General features: G+C 57.2%; 1 protein-coding gene across 1 annotated transcript in view; it reads right to left on the reverse strand.

The window, feature by feature from the left end:
* Positions 1-21,194, reverse strand: part of Cfap77 (cilia and flagella associated protein 77) — a 117,753-nt gene that overhangs the window by 40,203 nt on the left and 56,356 nt on the right. The window contains exons 2-3 of the mRNA XM_003470820.4: positions 9,287-9,386; positions 8,535-8,763 (exon numbers count right to left, since the gene is read on the reverse strand). Coding sequence (XP_003470868.1) covers positions 8,535-8,763; positions 9,287-9,386 — 329 coding nt within the window. The remainder of the gene's footprint in view (positions 1-8,534; positions 8,764-9,286; positions 9,387-21,194) is intronic.

Genomic DNA, 21,194 nt, shown 5'->3' on the forward strand with positions numbered 1-21,194 from the left:
GCTGTGCTGGTGGTGGCCATGGGGAGAAGCTGCAGCCAACCGGCCTGTGATATCAGTGCTGGCGCCCGCGGGCCTGTGCTTGTCCCCCACCAGAAAGTCCAAGTGGACGGAGCCAAGCACACACCCCACGATCAGGGAGCCCCGAGGGGGGCGACGGCGGCCTCGTTAGCGCTGACCTTGGCACCCAGCGGCTCCTGATGGATGGGCTGGGAGCCCCGACAGGCCCCGGGGGAGCCACAGCCCATCCATCACGCTCCGGCGCCGCCCTGAGCCCTCCCGCCTGGGCCGCTGCGGCCGGCCAGGATAAATCTCTGTCTGGGCTGCGGCAGAGCCGGAGGGGACCGCAGCACAGCATGACAAATGGCCCCGTCCCAGCTCTGCGACCAGGCCGGCAGCAGGAAGGACAGTGGCAGGCAGGCAGGAGCAGCCGCCCAGACCCCCAGAGCCAGGCCACACTCTACCTTGACTTCCCCAGGGGTCAGCGCAGATGACCGCAGCCACTGTGCAGGGCCACAGGCAGGGTCCAGGGGCCACAGGTCACTGTTGCTGACACCTGGGAGCTTGCCTGGGAGTGGCTTCCTGGCCTTGGGCCCCTGCTCGGCCTCCTGGAAGGGGGACCCCGACAGCGGGTCTGGAAGCCCATGGGGCCCAAATCCTGGTGCTGCCACCAGCTGCCCACGTGGCCTTGGGCCTCAGTTTCCCCATCTGTAAAATGGGGGTTTCACCTCCCGCCTTTGTGGTTTCAGCTGTCTAATGAGAGGATGTGTGACGTGTTTAACCTTGTGCCCATCCATAGCCAGGAGCACCGCACCCCTACTCATACATCGATGCCCTCCGAACAAAGCCCCTCTGCCCTCAGAAGGGCTCTCGAGCTGCTGTTTCCTCCACTTCTCTTCTTCCCGGCTGGGCCGACTCATTCCTTGCCATGTCCAGTGTCTCAGCTGTCCCCATCTCTGTCCCATGCACCATCTCTGCAGCAACCTCTGGATACTCCCCCATTCAGGGACCTTCCGCGGAGGGTACGGTGCCAGGCGCTTGGGCACGTGATGCTGTAAGCTTGACTGAGCAGCAGTTGGAGTGTGACGGTCACCTCCCTTGTCGTGGACTTGTGGCCTCTATTAACGTGGCCAAGGAGCACGCTCAGGCTTTGAGGGCGGCGTCCCCACACCGCAGACTCCCAGCATCCGTTAGTGACATCCGTCTCCGGGTGTCAGATGCATCTTCTCCTGGCTTTCATGTGCTGTGACACAGCCGGAGCAGGCCCAGGCCCAGGCCACTTCTCTCTGCTGCAAACCTGTACCGAGCGCCCTGGGTGCCCTGGGTGCCAGGCGTCTGACGGTGGGTGCCAATCTTTTCCTTTGTGGTGCTGGGGTGGAATGCAGGGAAGGGCTTGGTGGCAGGTGCCTGAGCGCTCAGAGCTGATTGGCTGCGCCAGGGCAGCCGGAGAGGTCAGCTGTGCCCCTGTGCCAGGCTGGACACTGCGTTCCCGCGGGCTCTGGGCTGGGGCTTCGCCCGGGCCCCTGGCGCCCCCTTGTGGCCGGCCTGAGTCTCAGCCTTGGACAAAGCCCAGCTCTGGCCGACACCCTTCAGATCTGTCCTCCCTGCCCCTGGCACAGCAGCCTGGGAACCCCGGGGCTGCTTGTTATTGCCTAGGACTTTGGGCGGGAGGCTGAGACTTCGGCGTCGGCTCCAAGAGAAACAAAACAAGTCGGTGACGGATGGGCCCGCTGTACGTTTGTAAAAGAAGTCAGCGTGGTAGAGAGATTCTGTCAAAAAGCCTGGCAGGCAGCAAACCCTTTTTTAACAGCCTGTAAAGTTTCCTCCATCCTTCACATGTGTCAGCGTCAGGCTGGGGATGCGTCTGGTGGCTGGGCAAGTGGCAGCTGGTGCCAGGAAGGTGGCCAAGGCAGCCCCTGCTGTCCGCAGGGTTCCAAGCACGCAGGTCTGAACGCCCTCAGGACCAGGCCTGGAGGTCCTGACCAGATCCCCTGAAAGATGAACTAAGGGTTCTTTCAGAGGCGAGCACTGCTACTGGTGTGATCTGCAGATCCCAAGGGGCATGACATGATGCATTCATTCAACAAACATATATGGAGTGCCTCTAAGCCTTTCTTCTTTATAGGTTGATGACATAGGGCATTATGCTACAGTCATGGAAAAGGGAACCACATGGGACACATCAAAAGGGAAGCACAGAGGGGGATTCTAGATGTAAGAAGAATCTACACCAATATCCTGTCTCAGCCTCCTCCATAAATGCACAAAAAATCTGAGTACCATCTCTAGCTATGTCACCTCCACCCTCCATTCATCATGGCTACAGATCTGTGCAGTGGTCACTGTCACAGGGATTCAGGGACAGACCAGCCCGGCCCCACGGCAGGGCAGGCCCAGCTGAGGGATCCACCACTCTCCTCTGACCCTTGGTGGTCTCTGCTGTAGGATGGGGTGTAGGAGCCCCAGGCAGAGGCTTGTGAGCGGTTATCATATCCCAGGGGTAGCTTTGGCCCCTTTTCTGTAAGCAATGGTGACCGTCATGCACGCTGAAGACTCATGCACTCACCTGACCCGAGTTGCACCTGACACTCCCGGGGCTGCCTGCTCACTCACCCGGTGATGGGTATGGCTGAGTCCTGTGGGTGGCACCAGGCTCCCAAGCAGAGCCGTGGGAAACCCCTGATGCCAGCATCCAGCAGGTGCTGGGCATGGTGGCTCACCCTGTCATCCCTGCACTCAGGAGGCTGAAGCAGGAGGATCCTTGCAAGTTCGAGAGCAGCCTGGGCTACAGAGTGAGCTCAAGGCCAGCCTGAACTGCTTAGAGAGACCCTGTCTCAAAAAGACAAAAACAAAAACGGACTCCAGCAGGCCCAGCAGCTGTGCCTGGCCCTGCAGTATCCCTCCCCCTCCAACCTCTGCAGTCCACAGTGCGAGGCCAATTAGGAGTGGTAACAATTAAGAGGGGCCAGGGCATGGGGACACCTGCAAACCCGCATTAAGATGCACTGATGATTAAGCATTTCCTCAGGAGCTCCTCTCCCAGCCTCCGGACAGACCTGTTTACAGACCCGGGTTGCGGGTGGAGGCGATGGCCCCACTGGCTGGGCGTGGAGGTGACTTCAGCTCTGAGATCTGGGGACAATGGCAGGGTGTGGACCCAAGCTCTCTCCAGCTGTCTGGTCCAGGGGTGCAGCCTTCACAGCTGGCCGGCCACTCTGGGTGTCCAGCCAGCTCCTCCGCCAGGCGTCCACACAAGTGTGCAGAATGACACACGCCTCCTCAGAGAGAGACAGGATCCGCACCTAAGTGTGCAAAGTCCATTCACAGCTGCGCTTGTCAGGAGCACTCTGTGGGTCTCGGAGGACACAGAAAGGCCACAGCGCTAGAGGACAAGACCACGAGTCCACGCCAGCGGGACCATACTGAGCGCCTGGAGCAGGCAGGTAACGGAATAAGAGGGGCCAGGCCGGGACAGGACTGGGAGGTGGGGTACAGCCGTCCCTTTCCTCCTATCTTCCTCCTCCTCTTCCTCAGACAGAGTCTCATGTGTAGTCTCAGCCGGCCTGGAACTCACAGAGATCCTCCTGCCTCTGCCTCCCGAGGGCTGGAATGACTGCACCGCCACACCCAGCTCTGGCTTTGTGTGGTAGTTCATTCCAGAAAACTCTTTAAACACAACTTCCCAGGCTAGGCCAACATCTCTGCCGACACGGCATGGCCGCGGGCCTGACCACAGGCCACATGGCCACCTTTTTCTGGAGGCCTGTGCAGGTCTCGGCTTCCTCTCAGCCTGAGGCTCATGGATGGAAATGGCTCCCCGCCACTTAGGGAAAACTGGTAACCGGTGACTGTGGCTGGGGCCCAGCCAGAAAGGAAGTGCCTGAGTGACTCTAAATTCAGGTTTAGGGAAATCAACCAAGGGCAAGAGGACTAGGTACTGGGGCAGAGGGGGTGAGATACATTGTCTCCCGTCCAAGTACTAACCAGGCCGGACCCTGCTTAGCTTCCGAGATCAGATGAGATCGGGCGCATTCAGGGTGGTGTGGCTGTAGACAAGATACACTGTCCACTCCGTGGTCAGCACAGTTATTTATTTACTTATTTATTTATTGTCTGTTTGAGACAGGGTGTTGCTCATCAGTCCAGGCTGGCCTTGAGCTCACTGTGTAGCCCAGGCTGATCTCAAACTCCCAACGATCCTCCTGCCTCAGCCCCCCGAGTGCTGGGATGACGAGTGGGCGCTGCCACGCCCGGCTCGCACCTCATTTTCCAGCAAGCTTGTGTGTGTGTTTAGTCCGAGGCCGCACTTTATTTTTTAACGCATCTGTGGCTGTGAACAGCACTGTTTGCCCCTCGGTTGTATTTATTTATTGGGCCAAATCACCCCACAATTCCTCCGGAGTCTCGTGTAATCGGATTTGGTTTTTAACATGCTTTTAAAGTAGGGAGATAAACAGAATCGAGGCCTGCACAGGGGACCAGTGCGGGCTGGGCCTTGGCCCCACAGCTGTAAAGTAATAGCCCCATTAGAGTGGGGGCGCGGGGACGTTTTAAAGTCCCTGCTCGTTTATATCCCCCGGCCGAGGGCCTCTGCCGGCAGCTTGGGCAGCTCGGTAAAAGCTTTTCCGGCAGCCATTTAACCCCCATTTATGAAGAAATAAAGCAGAACTGACGCTGAGCGGGGCCCGCGGGGGGGACCTTTCGGTTCCGTAAAAGCCCTCTGCCTGCCATTTGCCGGGCTGCCCTGTCACTTTGGGCAGGGCCGCGGCTGATAAAGATAAAGCTTTATGGCCGCAATATTTGCTACTCACAGCAACCTAATGCAACATTTTCATTTCTGGGCAATTAATGTTAATGTCCGCTACGAAAATTGTCATTAAATACCATTTTAAAATCCATTCAATTTGCATATGCACAGCCCATCCACCATCAGGAAAATGTAGCCGGGTTCATCACATCCAGCCCAGAACTGTGGCCTGGGCTTTCACGGCAGCCGAAGATTCTGCACGAAAGCTGGGCGGCCGTGACTATGTCACTTGGCCCCACTGGGCCCCACTGCCTGCAGCCCCAGGACCAGAACAGTCGGGGTTTGCACCGCATGTCCCTGCGGAGAGGCGGGGTGCACAAGAAAGAAGGAGCCCCTGAAGCCCGAGTCTAGACCAGGCTCAGTTACAGCCCGCTAGAGCCCCTGGCTGACACCCACCTCCTGTTCTAAACCTTCATCAATCAGCACAGCGACCCCTGATGACCAGCCTGCACTGACATGACCGGAAACTGTGAGCTCACAGGGTGAAGAATCTGGGCCAAGCCCACCGGGGACAGGGGGGTGGACGTCTGCCTCTTTGTCCTGCCCACTTCCTTCCTGCCCGGATTTTAATGACGACGACACAAAACTGGCCCGAAAGGTTAAAGCCAAGATGGCCCAACAGGACATCCCCTGAGTGTCACAGAATGCCAGCTTACAGGTGTGACACCCTAGTCACACTCCCAGGAGGAAACAGAAGCTGGGGGCAGAGACTGGGTGACAAAGGCGGAGCTAGGGCCTCCGGCTGACCGCCTCTGGGCCGCAGTCAGACGAGGCCCTGGGCGATCCTGAGTCACCAGCATGGACCCATCATGTGACTGGGTGTGGAAGGTGGGCACAGTGGTCAGGGACACTTCCAGGAGGGCTGGCTCAGGGTCATTTCAAAGGCAGGAGAAGACCACGTACAACGCTTGGTTAATCCTGCCCGGAAGTGAGTGTCCGGTTAGTCTTCAATGCATGAGGCCTCAGGGATGGGAAAGAGACTGAGGAGAGGACGTTGGAGTGACCTTCAGAGAATGGGAGGGTCCTCCCTGGCAGGACAGTGACCAGACAGTGTCCAGCAGTGCGGTGGTGTGTGCCCGGGAAAGAGGGTGCTGGCCCTCAAGTCACACCTAGGGTCCCCATGGGCCCAGCAGGCCCCTGGCTTCAGGGTCCCTAGAGCAGGGACGGGAACAGACATTTGCATCCTCTGTGCAGAGCAGCAAAACTGACAAGCAAAAGTGGAAAGGGCCCAGCTGTGCACCCACGGTGACAGGTCAGGGAAAAGCGGTCCAGACACCACAGACACGCCTCGGCCGTAGAAAGGGGTGCAGTGCAGGCCCCGCTATGACCCAGGTGTGGTTACAGACATAAGCCTGGCACCCACGGGCAAACGCGGCCAGCTGCATGCACTGGAGGTCCCGAGATGGGTCAGAGTCACAGGCACAGGAGGCAGAAGGCCCGGTGCTCACCAAGCGCGTCCTGGGGTCGGAGTTTAGGGCCGTCAAACGGAGAGCGTGGCCTGGACTGGTGGTGCTGATGTCCACTGCACTGTCCTCAAGAACACGAGTGAGATGACCGGCCCATGTCACACGTTTTACCACAATAAAAACAGAACACGGTAAAACAAAAAACAAGAGAACAACTTAAAAAAAAGGACGGGAACATAGTGAAAGGGAGCCAGAAGAAGACTGGGGATTCGACGGCTCTGAAGAGGGCACAGCCAGGTGTGGCCCCCGATGGACACAGACAGCAGGCCGAGCCCAGTGCAGCAGGGAGCCCGGGCCAGCCGCTGCTGTCTGGAAGCAGTGCTCGCTTTGCTCCGTCAGTGGGATGCGCACGTCTGCAATAACGATCCGTTTGCACCTGGTATATGGAGCCTGCGAATTCTCCCAGGGGCCCTGGGCTCCTCCCCGTAGGGCAGAGCCTCGGTCCCCACGTCTTTTCCACCACCCGACCGAGTGGATGGAGGGAAACATTTCTCCCTGACTCCCAGGGTGCCATGTGATGAGGCCCAGCCAATTGGGGCATCGCATCCCGACTCCCCACCCCAGCAAAGGGTGCAGAGGCAGATGTGGAACCCCGACCTGGCAGCCACAGTGCCCGGCTCAGGGACAAACCCGTGACCTGCCAGACCAAAAGATGTGGATCTTCAGGCTTTTGTGCTTTCTAAATCATTCCTGCAGGGTTTACTAAGAGAGCAGGGTTAAGAACACGACCACTCCTGGCCAGGTAGCTGGCAAGGACAAAGCCTGCTGGAGACCAGAGCCCACACCAGGAGGCACAGCTGCCATAGGAGGGAGACCAAGTGCTGGCCACCTCGCCCCCTGCGGGGCCTTCGTCCGCCTGAAGCTCCACCCTGGGCTTTTCAATCTCACACGCTCATAAATTCTCTGTAAAAAGTCAAGGCAGTTTGGGATTTGAGTCTATGCAACTGCATTCTCTTTTGACAGAATGGCACGCATGCTAGGATCGGGTCATGGGTCAGTTGTTGGGGAAGCACAGGAATCGGATACCCTGATTGGTCAGGTCTGATCACATGACCCTCCCTGGATCAAAGGTGAAGCCGGTTCCCACAATCCACATGGGCTGAGGGGGGAAAGATGCAGAGATAAGTTTGGTTCCCAGCAGGGAGGATCCGGTGGTGGGCAGGCCGGGGGACAGACAGGACAAGGTCCCTCGCTGTGGGGCTGTTAGCCACGGCTGCACAGGGAATAATGTGATTTAGCAGGTGCATTAGGGAGGTGTCTGACAGTGATGTGGGTGGTGACTCTGTGGGGCCACTTCTGGAAGCTGGAGGAGCAATTCAGGGTGCCTCCTTCTGCCGTCCAAGCGGACAATGAGGGGCCTGACTGGGGGTGCAGGACTCTGAAAGCCCCTCTCTATGGTCACTGCCCGCCCCCATGTTTCTGCCTCGTGCTGTGTGGGATGCGGGCTCCCCCCCCCTCCCCGGCCTAGGAGCTGATCTGAGACTCCCGGCCCGCGCCAGCCCTGCTGGGGTGCTTGTAGCATCATTGTTGGGGCTCAAGGACCGCGGGAACTTGCAGCTGATCTGCTGGACCGCTGAGCAAAGTACACTGGTTCTTCTAGGGAAGCCCAGGGGCTTCCAGGGGTGCCAGATACACCCCCTATCTTTATCTGATTGGTCATCACAGGGACATTTCCATTTGTAAAATTTGGTTAAGCTGAACACTCGGGCATTGGGTCCATCACTTGTTCAAATTTAATAAAATAATAAAACAGGATTTAAAAAATCTCACCCTCTGGGGTATTCAGGGTGCATATCATTTTAACCCTGACAGCTCCACATTTATGGGGTGCTGTACCCCAGCCACTCCACTAAGCCACTGCTCCACAGAAACCTCAGAGCCACAGTGGGAAGCAGGTGCTACTGTGCCCCATTCTACAGGTGCAGACACTGAGGCGAGTGTCCCCCAGCCGCTTGTCCGGGTGTGAGCCAGGGCTCCAGAGCCTGTGTCACGGCCTCACCTGCCTGGGGTAACCTTAGGGTCCTCGGCTCCCTCGCTGAGGGCGGACAGGGTCCCTGCCAGTGCGGTCCATACTTATGCTTTGCTGCCAGGCACGCACTCAGCTCAGCAGGAATCAAGATTCAGCCACGGAAGTCACGGTACGGTTTGTGGGGTGCGGGGACAGCTAGCCTCAGAGGATGCTCTGCTGCCCGCCCCCATCTGACCCGGCTCCCCAGCAGCCAGCCCCCGACTCGCCCTCCCCGGCCCCGGTGCCACCCTCTCACCGTGCCCGGATCCCGAAGGTCATGTTGGGGGGGAGGGCAGGCGGCTCTTTCTTCTGGCGTCGGTCATCCTGGTTGCTGATACGGATGTCATTGAGCCTGCGGTAGAGGACGTTCTCCCGAGCTGTCACCAGGCCGGCCTTCACGGCCCCTCGGTTCATGGCGATGTAATTCCGGGTCAGCTCCTGGGGGCAGGTGGGCTGCTGCTTGTACACCTGCCAGTGCCCGATGGCTGAGGGCGGGAGACAGAGCCACGGGCGGTGTCAGTGGGGAGCAGAGCACCTTGGACCACAGGAGTGGGGCCCCAGGGTCCCAGCCTGCTGGGTGTCAGCCCGCCTGGCCCTGGGGGGCCTATGGTGGCTCACACCGGAGGGATCAGGATTCTCAGAGAACCCAAGGGAGCCTGCACGTCCCGCATGGATCTGGGGTGCCTGCCCTCGGCCATCAGAGCCCTGGTTCCTGAGCCTTCCTGTGCCGGCAGCTGGCACTGCCCAGAGCACAGAGCACACACCCTTCCCGGGGTGCCCTTGCTCCTTCCTTGCACCCCAACCTGGACCCTATTGGTCCTCCCCATCTTGGCCAAGCGCTGGATTCCACCACTCAGCTGCCCAGACATGGGGCCCCCCGGGACTGTGCTGCAAGGTAGGCCCCTTGGGTTTTCTCCAAATGGTCAGCTGCTGGCCACAGCCCTAGGAGGCGGCCCGAGGCACCCCCACTCACTCCTGAGCCCCCTCGGGCTCCTGTCCACTGCTCACCTTCCGGGACCCCTCCATCCAGTCCCCGGATGTAGAGGCCGTAGTTGAAATCAAGGCCAGGAAGGCTGCAGCTCCTCTCCCGGGGTTTGCCGAGCTCTGCCTGCCGGAGAGAAGAGCACCAAGGCGAGGCTGTAGCCTCAGCCCTCCGACACCGCGGCAGGGGCCAGGAGAGGTGCCCACTGCAGGTGCACAGAGGCAGCAGCACCTGACTCCTGCCCGGCTCGTCCTCCCGCAGGGACACCCCAGCCCTCATCGCCGGCACAGAGGCAGTCAGTTTCTCTTGTTTAAAGCCTTACTTTGGGGTGGGGACACAGTGACAGCACCCTCTTGGCACCTGGACTGCAGTCCTGTCCACCGGGTCTCTGGCTGACCCTTCCTCAAGCCATGGGAGGAAACGGCTGTTTCGTGGATTCGGGGTGATGCCCCAGGGACGGCTGAGCCACCATGAGCCCAGATCTTGGAGGGCTGCGCCCCGGGTGCTGACAGCATCATCCACTGAACACTTGTGAGCCCCACTTTCAGACCCAGCATCCAGTTTTGCTCTCCTCTCCCCTTCAGTCTCTGCCCCCTGAGACGCAGAGAAAGATGGAGCCCAGAGCTGGGATTCGGACCCTGCCCTCTCTGCAGCGCCCGCTCGCTTGCTTGGACTAAATAAACCCCTGTGAGCCTCAGGTTTCCGTGGCTCCCAGCTGCCACAAACCCACGGACAGAGCCATGAAGGGCGGGGTGCCGGGACCCAGCCCAGCTTGGGGTGCAGGAGTGGTCCCCCAGGACGGCCCCTCCAGCCCCACCAAAGCCCATGCCAGGGGCTGGCGGACTCCAGCTGCACATTTGCCATCTCATCCTCTCCCCTGCGGTGGCTACAGACAGGTCAGTGCTGCCCAGAGTCCAGCCCCGCCCCCTGCAGCTCCGCCTCCCCTCCCCGACCCTGCATGACCCTGCTGACCTGCTGGCCAGCCTGCCTACTCTGTGTCCACTGCAGCACCCAGGGCGTCCCAGCCTCAGCTTCCCAGCATGCCCTGTGCCTGAGCCTGCCCCTCCCCTACTCCTCAATTTTTCTTCAAGCCACGCCTCTTCCTGGAAGTCCTCTGGGTGCCTCTGTCGTCTGGGGCTCACACGGTCACACCCTCCTCTGGACACCAGCCCTTCTTTCACTGCTCCCTTCTTTTGGGGCTTAGAAATTTAGGGACTGGCCACATTTCCACGATGCCCACCATGCTAGGCCACCTTGCTCAGGTTATGGATTTCTACACAGCCGGAGCCACGGCTTCCACAGCAGGTATACCCTGAAAACCTCCTCTGGGAAGGCTGCTTGGATTGGCGTGGGTGTGTCATCGTGTGTGGTGCCACCTTTGAAATTCATGGGGACATGGAGATTTGTGGTTCTGGGGGCCTGGGCAGGAGAAGGAGTGGAAGGCCAGGGGGACAGGAGCAGGGTTGTGTCTGCAGGAGGCAGTGATACAATTGTCCACAAGTGATTGTGAGCCGGGCGGGCTAGTGACACAGGCTTGTAATCCCAGCACTCTGGGAGGCTGAGGCAGGAGGAGCACAAGTTCAAGCCCAGCCTGGGTAGTTTAAGCAATTTAGTGAGCCCTGACTCAAAATATAAAACAAAAAGGGCTGGGAATGTTCTGTGGAAAGGCCCTGGGTTACATTCCAGTACAAACAAACAAACAAAAAATCTCAACTGTGGTGACAGTTGTACAACTCTGTGAGGCCCATTAAACTGTTTGCTCTCAATGAGTGAACTGGATGGTGTGTGAATTACATCTTAAACCCGCTGGAAAATAACACTAGCACAGTCAGTTATGGTTGATGATCAACTTAACGTCTGTCCTGAGGAGAGTGTGTGTTCCATGGGAACAGGGGTCTGGTCTTCATTACCTTTTTTGTAGTACAGGGGACAGAACGCAGGAATGCGCTTACCACTGAGCTACTCCCCCAGACCTCCTTAATTTTCATTTTGAGCCCGAGTCTAGCTCAGCTGCCCGAATTGGCTTTGAACTTCAGATATGCCTGTCTTAGCCTCTGAGTAGCTAGGATTACAATAGATGAACACCTCCCTGCGAGGCTATTTATTAATTTTTAAAGTTAACTTTCTAAAAATTGATTTTATACTTGAGAGCAGTCAGGTTCACAGAAAATTGAGCGGAAGGCATACAGATTTCAAACACCCATCGGTCTTTATTTTACACTTCTATTCCTGGAGCTCAAGTAGAACAGAGGTTAGTAAACAGGGACAGAGGGAAAGAAGGAAGGAAGGAAGGAAGGAGAAAGGAAAGAGAGGAAGAAGTAGAGATGGAAGAAGGAAGCACGGAGAAGGGAAGAAGGAAGTCAAGCGGGCGGCCTCTCTCTCTTAGCTCAGGCTCCTGGAGCCCTGTACCACACACTGGAGGGCTTACACAGTCTCCATCGCATCTGACAGCCCTGCAGCCTGGGCCCCAGCAGACCCGGTGTCGGGGAGAATCTGCTTTCAGTTGGCAGATAGAAAGAAGGAAAAATAAATGACCCAGCTCATCTGCTGCTCAGAAGGGCACTAATCCCATGGCAGGGGCTCCATCCTCCTGCAGCAGCCCCTCCAGGCCCTGTCTCCTAACACCCCCACTGGGATGAGGACACATCATGCAGCCCCGAAGGCATGCATGTGGAGACTCTGGGTCCTCCACACTTGGGCTAATCCTCTCTCAATCTTTTCTCTCCTCTCTGGGGCCATAGCAGGTGCAAGGGTCTCTGCTGGGTGCTTTGTTTCTCTTCCTGGAGCTGCAGGCAGCGCTCTGGCCTCGTGTTTGTTTATGGAGATGATCCAGCCTCTCTAGCAACTGCTGGGGAAGTTAATTAAAATGTGACTTCTCCGGGAGAGGCTCTGCCTCCTTGGGGTGGCTGCAGGTGGGCAGACTTCCAGCTGGCAGAGGGATGACAGACAGACTCGGAGCTGGCTGCCACCCCCGGAAGGAGGGGACGGGGAGCAGGCAAGAACCTTGATCTCTGTGCTCTTTAGACTGCTGAGGAGGGCTGTGAAGACTCACCCCTGGAGGAGCTTCCTCAGGCCTCCCCTCCGTAAACAGGCTGGGGTTCTCAGGGGAACAGAAGGACAACAGTGCTCGCTCTCATAACATTCACTGTTCTGCCAAAAGATAATCAACTGATGCCAGTGAAGGGCACCAGGGGACATGAGGAGGAAGGCCCAGAGCACCCGAGCTCTAACATCTGAGCCCACACACTGAACAAGAGAAGATATTCCCAACGCATGCATCTGACAAAAAGACTTGCAGACATCGTATGTAAAGAGCAGCTGTAAACCAACAAGAAAGGGCAGATTCTTCTCCAGAAACACGAGCAAGAGTCGGACAGCTGCTTTATTCAAAGGACGCCCCGTGGCCAAAACCAGTGCATCAAGGTGCCCGACCTCTGGGAAACAAACTCAGAGCTCACTCCTCTCGGGGAAGGTTTGGAGCAATCTGGGTACACATGGCCGTAGGAGCTCCCAGACACCAGCAGATGGGACGGTGCTCGCCATCCGGAAACCACTTTCTCATCACAGGACACCACAGCTGACGCCCACAACTTGAAGGAGGGGAGGTTTCATTTTTTTTTTTGGAACTGAGGATTGAACTCAAGACCTTGCAATAGCCAGGCAGGCACTTACACTGCTGAGCTAAATCCCAGAGAGGTTTACCTTGGTTGCAGTGCATAGATATCAGAAAAGGCTGGGGAAGGGTCTGCCTTGGGGGAGCACTGTTCAAAGCAGGGTGGCCGGAAGCATGGGGAGGGGCGGGGCTAATGCAGCCAGGCCCCGCCCCGGTAACCCACCTCCAGACAGGCCATGCCCCCATGCCAAGTCAAATCCCATCACCTCCCAGAGCCCCGCCTGTGAGCGCAGTAGGCTGGGGGTCAGGGTTCAGCATGAGCCGCCATAGCCCCACACCGAGGACAGTCTGGCAGGGGCACTGTCTGACAGCCAGACAAGTGGGAGGGTGTGGGAGAGTGGCTTCTTGGGAAAACCCCCTATTCCTGAGGCCTAGATTTTGCCAGGATTTGAGGATAGGGGCCAGCAAAAGGAAGATACAAGTCTTAGACTGACATCTGGGAGGGAAGCGACCTGGAGAAGGGGGAGACAGGAGCCCAGGGTGCACAGAGAGGCTTCCTGGGAGACTGTAGGGGACGGCGGGTCTCTGCGTGTCTAGGGGATCAGTGACGCCAGGTAGGCCTGACACACGGGTTGTCAGTGAGCTCCTGACCCTGAACTTCTAGACAAGGGCCAGCAGCTCATGCCAGCTGTCTGAGATCAGCGACCACCAACAAGTAAGAGGAACTCAAGGCCATTGGGTTTCCTTGGCAAGCCATCTACCAAACAGAGGGGACTTAGTCACAGATCTCAACCATCCAGAGCCCCAGACAGACTGTCCATCCACACATGACAGGATGCAGATACAATAGGGATCTCCCAGCCAGCACTTGGGCTGGGCTGTGCAAAGGTCCTGGGGCAGATGGCATTCAGGTGCTTGGAGTCAAGAGAAGCCTGCATGCTCCCCATAGGAATTCCCAAGAGCCAGCATGCTGTCTTTACTGCATCAAGTGACAAAGAAAGAGAATGGCGTTTTCTGTGTCCCTCCCACATGTAGGACAGCTGGTGCCTGGGGACTTCCCTTAGCAGCCCTCTTCTCGGAGAGCTAAGCATGTGGCAAGGGTCCTCTGTGCTCCTCCAGCCACTTGTGAGGAGGGTTTCCCATTTTATGGATGGGGAAACTGAGGCTCACCAAGGTTCACAGCTGCTCAGAGCCATCCAGGCAGCAAAAGGACATGCTGGGATTCAGTGGCCTCCTGAGGCCTCAGCCCTCTTCGAGGAACCTGCCTTGGACCCTCCCCTCTCGCCGTGACTCTGAGGGAGGCCGCCTTGTCCCTACCGCAGCTGGGAAAACCAAGGACACCCGGCCCCCCTCGGCCTCCAAGTCCTTGAATTTTGCATGTCTCCCAGGAGATCACCGTGGTCATAGCCAGCAGGGAGCTATGAAAAGAGCCTCTTAGAGTGGCTCCCCACCGCTGCCCACCCTGGAAACCCTTGCCCCTGCCCCCCAGGGTCAGAATCTGGAGGTGGGTGCAGAACCCCAGCTCCGAGCTCAGCCGCACGCCCCGCACTCCAGCCGCCTTCAGACGGTGCCTTTCCCGGTTTGCTGTCCTAGAGTGGCTTGTCTGGGTGACAGCTGTCTCCATCAGCAGACAGCTTCATTAACCCTGATTAAGATGTCATTCCGCCCTGCCTTATTTCCCATCTTTCCACTCTAATTAAAACCATCTCTCTCCCCGTCCCAGGGGTCCCAAGGTTCTCCAGGCTCCTCCTGTAGGGCTGGCTCCTTCCATTCCTGACAGGAGGGCCCAGGCCCGGAACTGGCCCTGGGAACCAGGGACAGGCCGCCCCCGAGTGGCCAGAGCCAGGTGGGGGACACACCCATGGGCATTTCCCTCCCACCGTGCTGGGGAGGCGCCTGGACCAGAGAGCTGGTGCCCCGGAGCCTTGGGAAGCCCTTTTGCAGTGGACAGCGTTTTCCAATCAAGTGACGAGCCTTGCACTGAGGGTAACCAAGTCCCGACCCAGCCTCGCTGCCCCCACGTAAGTGAAAATGAGTGAGATCAGTCAGCTCTGTTGCAGTTATGGCTCAATCCAGACTCACGCTGGACAAACTGGCCAACGGCCTTCTCCAAAATGCCAGCTTCGGTGTCCAGCAGCTGGATGCCTGGCTTCTAGATCCACCTTAGGCGAGCATTCATCAGAGAGACAGAGAGAGCCCTCGGCAGCCCCGCCATACCCCCACCCCAGCGACACGCGTCACTGACCCTGCGCCCCTTGTCTCAACTAAATGCGCGTAGATTCACCCGTGGAAAAGCCTTGTTTCCTGTGTCCTATGAAAGCGCAGTTGGGTGAGATCCCAGTATTGCCTGGTAGTTATTAAATAAATACCCGTACAGGGTCTCCCGTGCATACAGATGCACAGGCGGGTATGGGGCGTGCATGCCCGGGCAGCGCATTATTGTAAAACAATTTAAGATCCTCCGACGGAAAGCACAATATAAATGCAAATCTCGATCACGATTAGCATAGAGGATATTTATTTATTTCTGTAATGAGAGCCTCAGATAAACAATCACGCACAATCAGGTGAGCAGGCGTCAAAGCGCCCGGGCTCGGCTCAGAAGCCTCTTCTGAGTGGCAACTGAATGGCGCAGAGCGATACTAAAAAGCCACAGGCAGGAAGGCCACGTCCACGTGTGATCAAAGGCATATAAAATAATGTCAAGCAAAGAAAAGAAGACGCAGCAGGGCTCAAAGTTTTTAATTTTTTTTTTTTTGTCTTTTTCATTTTTATCGGTACTGGGGATCGAACTCACGACTGCCTGCTTGCAAGGCCGGTGCTTATGCCACTGAGCTAAATCCCCAGCCCCTGGGGGCTCAAAGTTTTACTTACACTACTTTTCCCACTGTGTTCTAAAATGGGAATGAAACCCAGGAACATAAACGCAGTGTGTATGTGGCTGGAGGCGTCAGCTGTCTGGAGATTTTACTTGGTTTTGGTCTTTTTGAGACAGGGTTTCACTATATTGTTCAAACTGGCCTGATCTAACTATGTGTGTCACTCAGTCTGGACTCGAACTCATGGGGATCCTCCTGCCTCAGCCTCCCCAGTGCTGGGATCACAGGTGTGCTCCACACGCCCAGCCAATGTTTTATTTTCATCATTAAAAAATAAAAAGTGGAGCGATGTGATACGTGCCTGTTTTGCCAGTTAAGAAGTTATACACTGGACTCTCCTGCCGCAGGTCCACAGCCCCGACTGAGGTGGCCGCAGGGAAGTCGGGACATGTGGAGGGAGATGCCAAAGGCCACATGAGGAACACAGGAGGCCAGCAGGTCAGTGGGGCCACAGGGCCTGGGTTCAGTTCCCAGCTCTGCACTTCCTGTGTGACCTCAGGCAGTGCTGACACGGAGTCTGTTCCTCCCGTCCTCCCCTCTGCCCAGTGACCCCGGCTGCACCTGGAGACCAGGAGGAGGGTTAGCTGTATCACCAGTGACTGCTCTTTCTACGGACGACATCCCTATCGGGATGACCCAGCTCTTTCCAGCTCAGGCCTAGGGAGCCCCACAGCGGGGATGCAGCTCCAGGGCCCAGCATCCCTGTCCGGCCACCGGTCCAGCCCTCCTCATGAGCCCGCGGCAGCCTCTGTGTCCGCCTCCCCGGCTGCTCCCTGCTCCCCAGGCGGCCAGCTCTGTTCCGGGGCTGATGTATGGCCCTAGTAGAGCGAGGCAGTCACAGTGACAGGGCCCCCGCGTTCCCTTCCCCTCCCCCTCGACAGCTTGAAACCAGGTCCTTCATTTGCATTTACATGATCTCGCTGTGCAGCTTATGAGATCGAGAGATTTATTTGCTACTTAGCTTGATGTTTGATTACACTCGGAGAAGGCAGCGGCAGGCAGCCGAGGCGCAAGAACACAGCCACACAAGCCACAGCCCCTGGGGGCCCCTAACTCAGTGGCAGGTTTAGGTGGGGTGGGGGAGGCCGGCGGGGGAGAGGGCGGGGAGCCGAGACCTTGATCCGGATTATTTTTAAAGCTATAAAAACTGATGGGCTGGGGATTTAGCTCAGCGGCATAAGCGCCTGCCTTGCAAGCAGGCAGTCGTGAGTTCGATCCCTGGTACCGATAAAAAATGAAAAAGACAAAAAAAAAAAAAAAAAAAAAAACTTATGTCGTCTGAGGCTCTGGACAGACCAGAGTCCCTCCTGGGAGGTGGCTTCCTGTCACGGGGCCAGAACCCCGCCAAGGGCTCCCCCACCCTGGGCAGGGCACCATGGTCCTTCGAAAGGTGATCCCAGCCTGCTCCAGAACCTGGACCCAAGAAAGCTCGATCCCCATCCCAGGACCGCCTGAGCCTCCCCATCTGGTCCCTCAAATGGTCTGGATGCCAGGTCTGCATCTGTACCCTGGGGAACCCAGCACCACTCTGGGGCTATGCCTGAGAAAGTCAGCGCCATGGTGGATGTGGCCGTGGTGAGTCCCAGTGAGCAGCAGCTGCCTCGGGGGCACAGGACAAAGTGGAGCCCCAGCGTGGCCGTTGGGGGTCACCTGTCTGTGTCAGGGATCAGCCAGCATGCATGTGGGCACCCGCTGTCCCCAGCTGGCTGTGCTCTGGGCGGGCACACGTGATACCAGCAATGCGTGACGAGGAGCATCAAGCTTCCGCTGCCTCCCCGTACTCAGGCAAGGCCCGGAGCCAAGCAGAGCTCATTTGGCACCAGCTTGGGACACGACAGTTGGTGACTGCTGGAGAGCAGGTCCAAGCACTCCAGAGTTGGAGTCCCCACCTCCCGACCGCAACCTTGAGCAGAGTTCCTGAGCCGCCAGGTGGTGAGGACCGAGCCGGCTCAGAGGCGGCCGGAAGCTCCCGTGCGGGGCGGAGGCAGGAGACTTAGCCACAGCGCCCCTGCTACTGGTTGTCACTGACGTCTCCACGGTTTCGAGTTATCAGCAATGCTGCCTTCGTCTCCGTGGGCAGACACCTGGCTGTAAAATTAAGATGCTTATTTGGTAGTCCCTCGAAGAGTTAGAGAATTCGTGTAGGACCAAGGAATTCCACGCCTAGTGTTTGCCCAACAGAACTGGGAACCAGGCCTCAGACTGATTCAGGCCACGCATGCTCACAATGGCCAGAAGGAGGAAGCCATCCAAGTGTTCAATGTGGTCAACCAAATGTGGCAGAGCTATGTGGTGAAATATTATTCAGCCGTGAAAATAAACAGAGCAGTATCCATCCCTGGTGCAGTGTGTGTGCTGCAGGAAGAGGCCAGCCAGGTACAAAAGGGTTAGGGTTATCCATTCAGAGGAGATGTCCAAAATCAGTGAATCGGAAGAGACCGGAAGCTGAAGCTGGTGACTGCCGTTGGTTAGAAGGCAGGAGGTCGGGGTGACTTCCTTTCGGGGTGGTATAAAGTCTTGGAATTCAATGTCGTGACTGTGCAGCACTGCGCTTAAAACTGGTTGGCAGTGAGGGTTGTGTGAGTTTGATCTTTTCGGGAATAAAATCGAGCTCTTCCCCAGGAAGCCGTGTGGAGTTCATGCCAGAGCCGTTAGCAGACTGAGGACCAGGGGAAGGGGAGGAGGGGACACTCTGTAAACTGCATCTCCTGTGTCTCGGGACACTGTGCTTCCCTTCTGGGAGGGGAGTCTGTGGAGGTGGGTGCAGGGCTCAGCACAGGAGCGGCTGAGGCCAGAGCCATCGGGCCCACGGCCGTGACTCCGGTCCCCACGCTGGCCTCAGGAGGCAGTGCATTGATTGCAGAATTCCAGGTGGTCATTTTGTTCTAAGGCTACACTGGAAGGGGGCCACTTCTCAGGGAGTGTGGCTCGCCCCACGTGGCCTCTCTGGTGGCCTCACTGGTGGCAGGCAGGTGCTGAGGGAGGGGAGGAGGAGCCCAAGCTGCATGTTGTCCCCAGGTCTGCATCGGGAACTTGGGAGGAGGTGAAGGACTCTCTCAGGGATCAGAGAAGAGTTCAGGGGGCCCCAGGGGTACAATGAGGAAAGGACCCTAGGGAGCCGGAGGACCTAGCTCTGGGCCAGTCACTGCACGCTTCCTGAACGGGAATCTGAGCTTCTTGATGGGTGAATTCTGCAGCCTTCACAAAGGAAAAAACCCAAGCCATGCCACTCCAAGGCCACCTCTCCCGTGTCCACCTGCTGTGGGCAAGAAGGGGTCAGAACCAGGTCTGTGAGTCTTTTTCCTTGTGTGGCTTTGAGCAGCTTCCTGACCACTCTGGTCTCTTCTCAATGCTCCTCAAGAAGACAGCAATCCCCCTCCGCCCCCTGGTGTAATGGGATTGCGCCTGGCACACAGTAGGTTCGCAGGATGTGTCTCTGCTCCTCTCCAGAGTGACACTAGTTTTGCAGGAATCAGAAACCCTGCTGAGCCTCCTTTGATGTGGCTTCCGCCCTGGCCCAGGTGGGCCAGCTTTGGTGCAAGGAATAAATGCCATGTCCACCTGGTCATTTGGTCAGCTGGGCTTCCAGGGGTCAAAGCCAGCACCCCAGAGCGAGCAGATTTGAGGAGCAGACGCCTTGTGCAAGGAAAGGAGAAAAAAAGTAGAAGGAGAAGAGAAAGCAGAGAATGATCTATGTACTTTTCAAGACTTAAAACAGAAATCAAAGGCAAACTGAACTGTTTTAAGTTTTGACAGCTGCAGGGATCACTCTGTTTGGTTTCCCTATTTATGTTTTCGTTTTCTTTATGGATTCATTGAAAATCACGTCATGTAATAGGGAAGAAAAACGTTCTGGGGCCTCCCCCAGCCCTCCCGCCCCTTGGTGAACCCTTGTTTCTTCCTGAGAACAGATGAAAACGCCTGCGTGGTGACTTCTGTTTTGATCTATATTTCATAACGTATCATTGATTGTAAGTTTTAGTTCCACGTCAATAACAAAAAGTGGGATTGTAATAAAGGAGAAGGAGCTTAACAGGAAACGCCAGCTGGCCCGTTAGCATCGCAGGTAGTGGAGCCCGAGGAAGTGCCTCCAAAGGGAGCCGCTCCTAAGCCAGGGTCGCGGCAGCCAGGCCAAGCCTTGAGTTCAGAGGACAGGGTCCCTGCCGCCGCCTCTCTGCAGCCTGGGCACTTGGTGTGGATCGGATCTGGGCGGACGCTTTACAGGAGGACTAAGCAATTGTCCTCCCACTGCAGGGCATGAATCGCTGTGCTCGGTACCCTGCAGCTAGGGAGGGAGTCCCCGGGGCCTGGGGCTAATCAAGGAAAAGCTCTGACCAAGCTTTCTTTGTAATGCTAGGACAGGGCCCAGGAGAAGGGCAACAGCCAGCTCCTCACCCTCACCCCCTCGAGGCGCGGGTTGGCTGCAGGCCGCCCCCACGTGGCGTAGTTACGGGAGTCCCTGTAGGGTGGGGCCTTTGGCTCAGCTGTGCAACCGAGATGACCCCTGGCCCCCTCTCTGGGTGCGGCCTGGACCCTCGCCTGCCCTCCATATCCGGCCACTGGCATCTTTTGGCAGCTTGATCCATGCGGGCCCCGCCCCACCTCCAGTCTGTAGTCACCTCCACCGGCTGCGAACTCCCCCGTGTCTTGCCTGAACGTCACCTCCAAACGGGGCATGCTGCTGCATGGCTGTAATCCAGCACTCAGCGAGGCTGAGGCAGAAGGGTGTACATTCAAGCCCTGCTGGGCAGCTTGGTAACTTAGCAAAACCTTGCCTCAAAAAAGGTGGGGGGTGGAAGCGAGGGCGGGCTGGAGATGTGGCCCCCTGGAAAGACAAAAAAGAAATTGCCTCTGAGAGGAAGTCCCTCGACTCTACGCTCCAATTAGAAACGCCAGCCCCGTTAGTGGGATGTAAAATACTATAAGCACTGTGCAGATGAGAACGGAGAGTTCTCGAAAAAACTAAAACTAACGATTCTGGGTGACTAGTTCTGGCTCGTCTTGGAATTGAAAGAGCTTTGCCTAGAATAAATGACAGGAGCTTACGGTGGTCCAACGGGCGCGAAGCCAGAGTAAAACAATACCCTGACGGCCACTTCCAATCAAAGGTCACACGTGCCCTCAGCCCCATACCCGGTCTGAGAGAGAGCCCAGCCCCGGGTTATGGGCGTCCTTAATAAAGGCTACTTTCTCTCTCCTTTTGCTTCTCTATTGCACCAGAAACCTCTAACAGGTATCTGCCACAGAGCACGAATTCATCCCAGGACAGTGCTCCACACATGCCCGTGTTTCCAGCAGCACGATCAGAAGAGCCGAATTCTGGGTCCATCAGCAGATCAGTGGATACAGAAAATGTGGCATTTAACACGGTGGAGTACCACCCTGCCACAAAGCGGGTGGACTGAGTCATTTGTAGGAAAACGGAGTCCTTTGAGAACGTAA

Source organism: Cavia porcellus, unplaced genomic scaffold, assembly GCF_034190915.1.
Source record: "Cavia porcellus strain 051 isolate PalLab524CR breed Dunkin Hartley unplaced genomic scaffold, mCavPor4.1 scaffold_49, whole genome shotgun sequence".
Classification (NCBI taxonomy): Eukaryota; Metazoa; Chordata; class Mammalia; order Rodentia; family Caviidae; genus Cavia; species Cavia porcellus.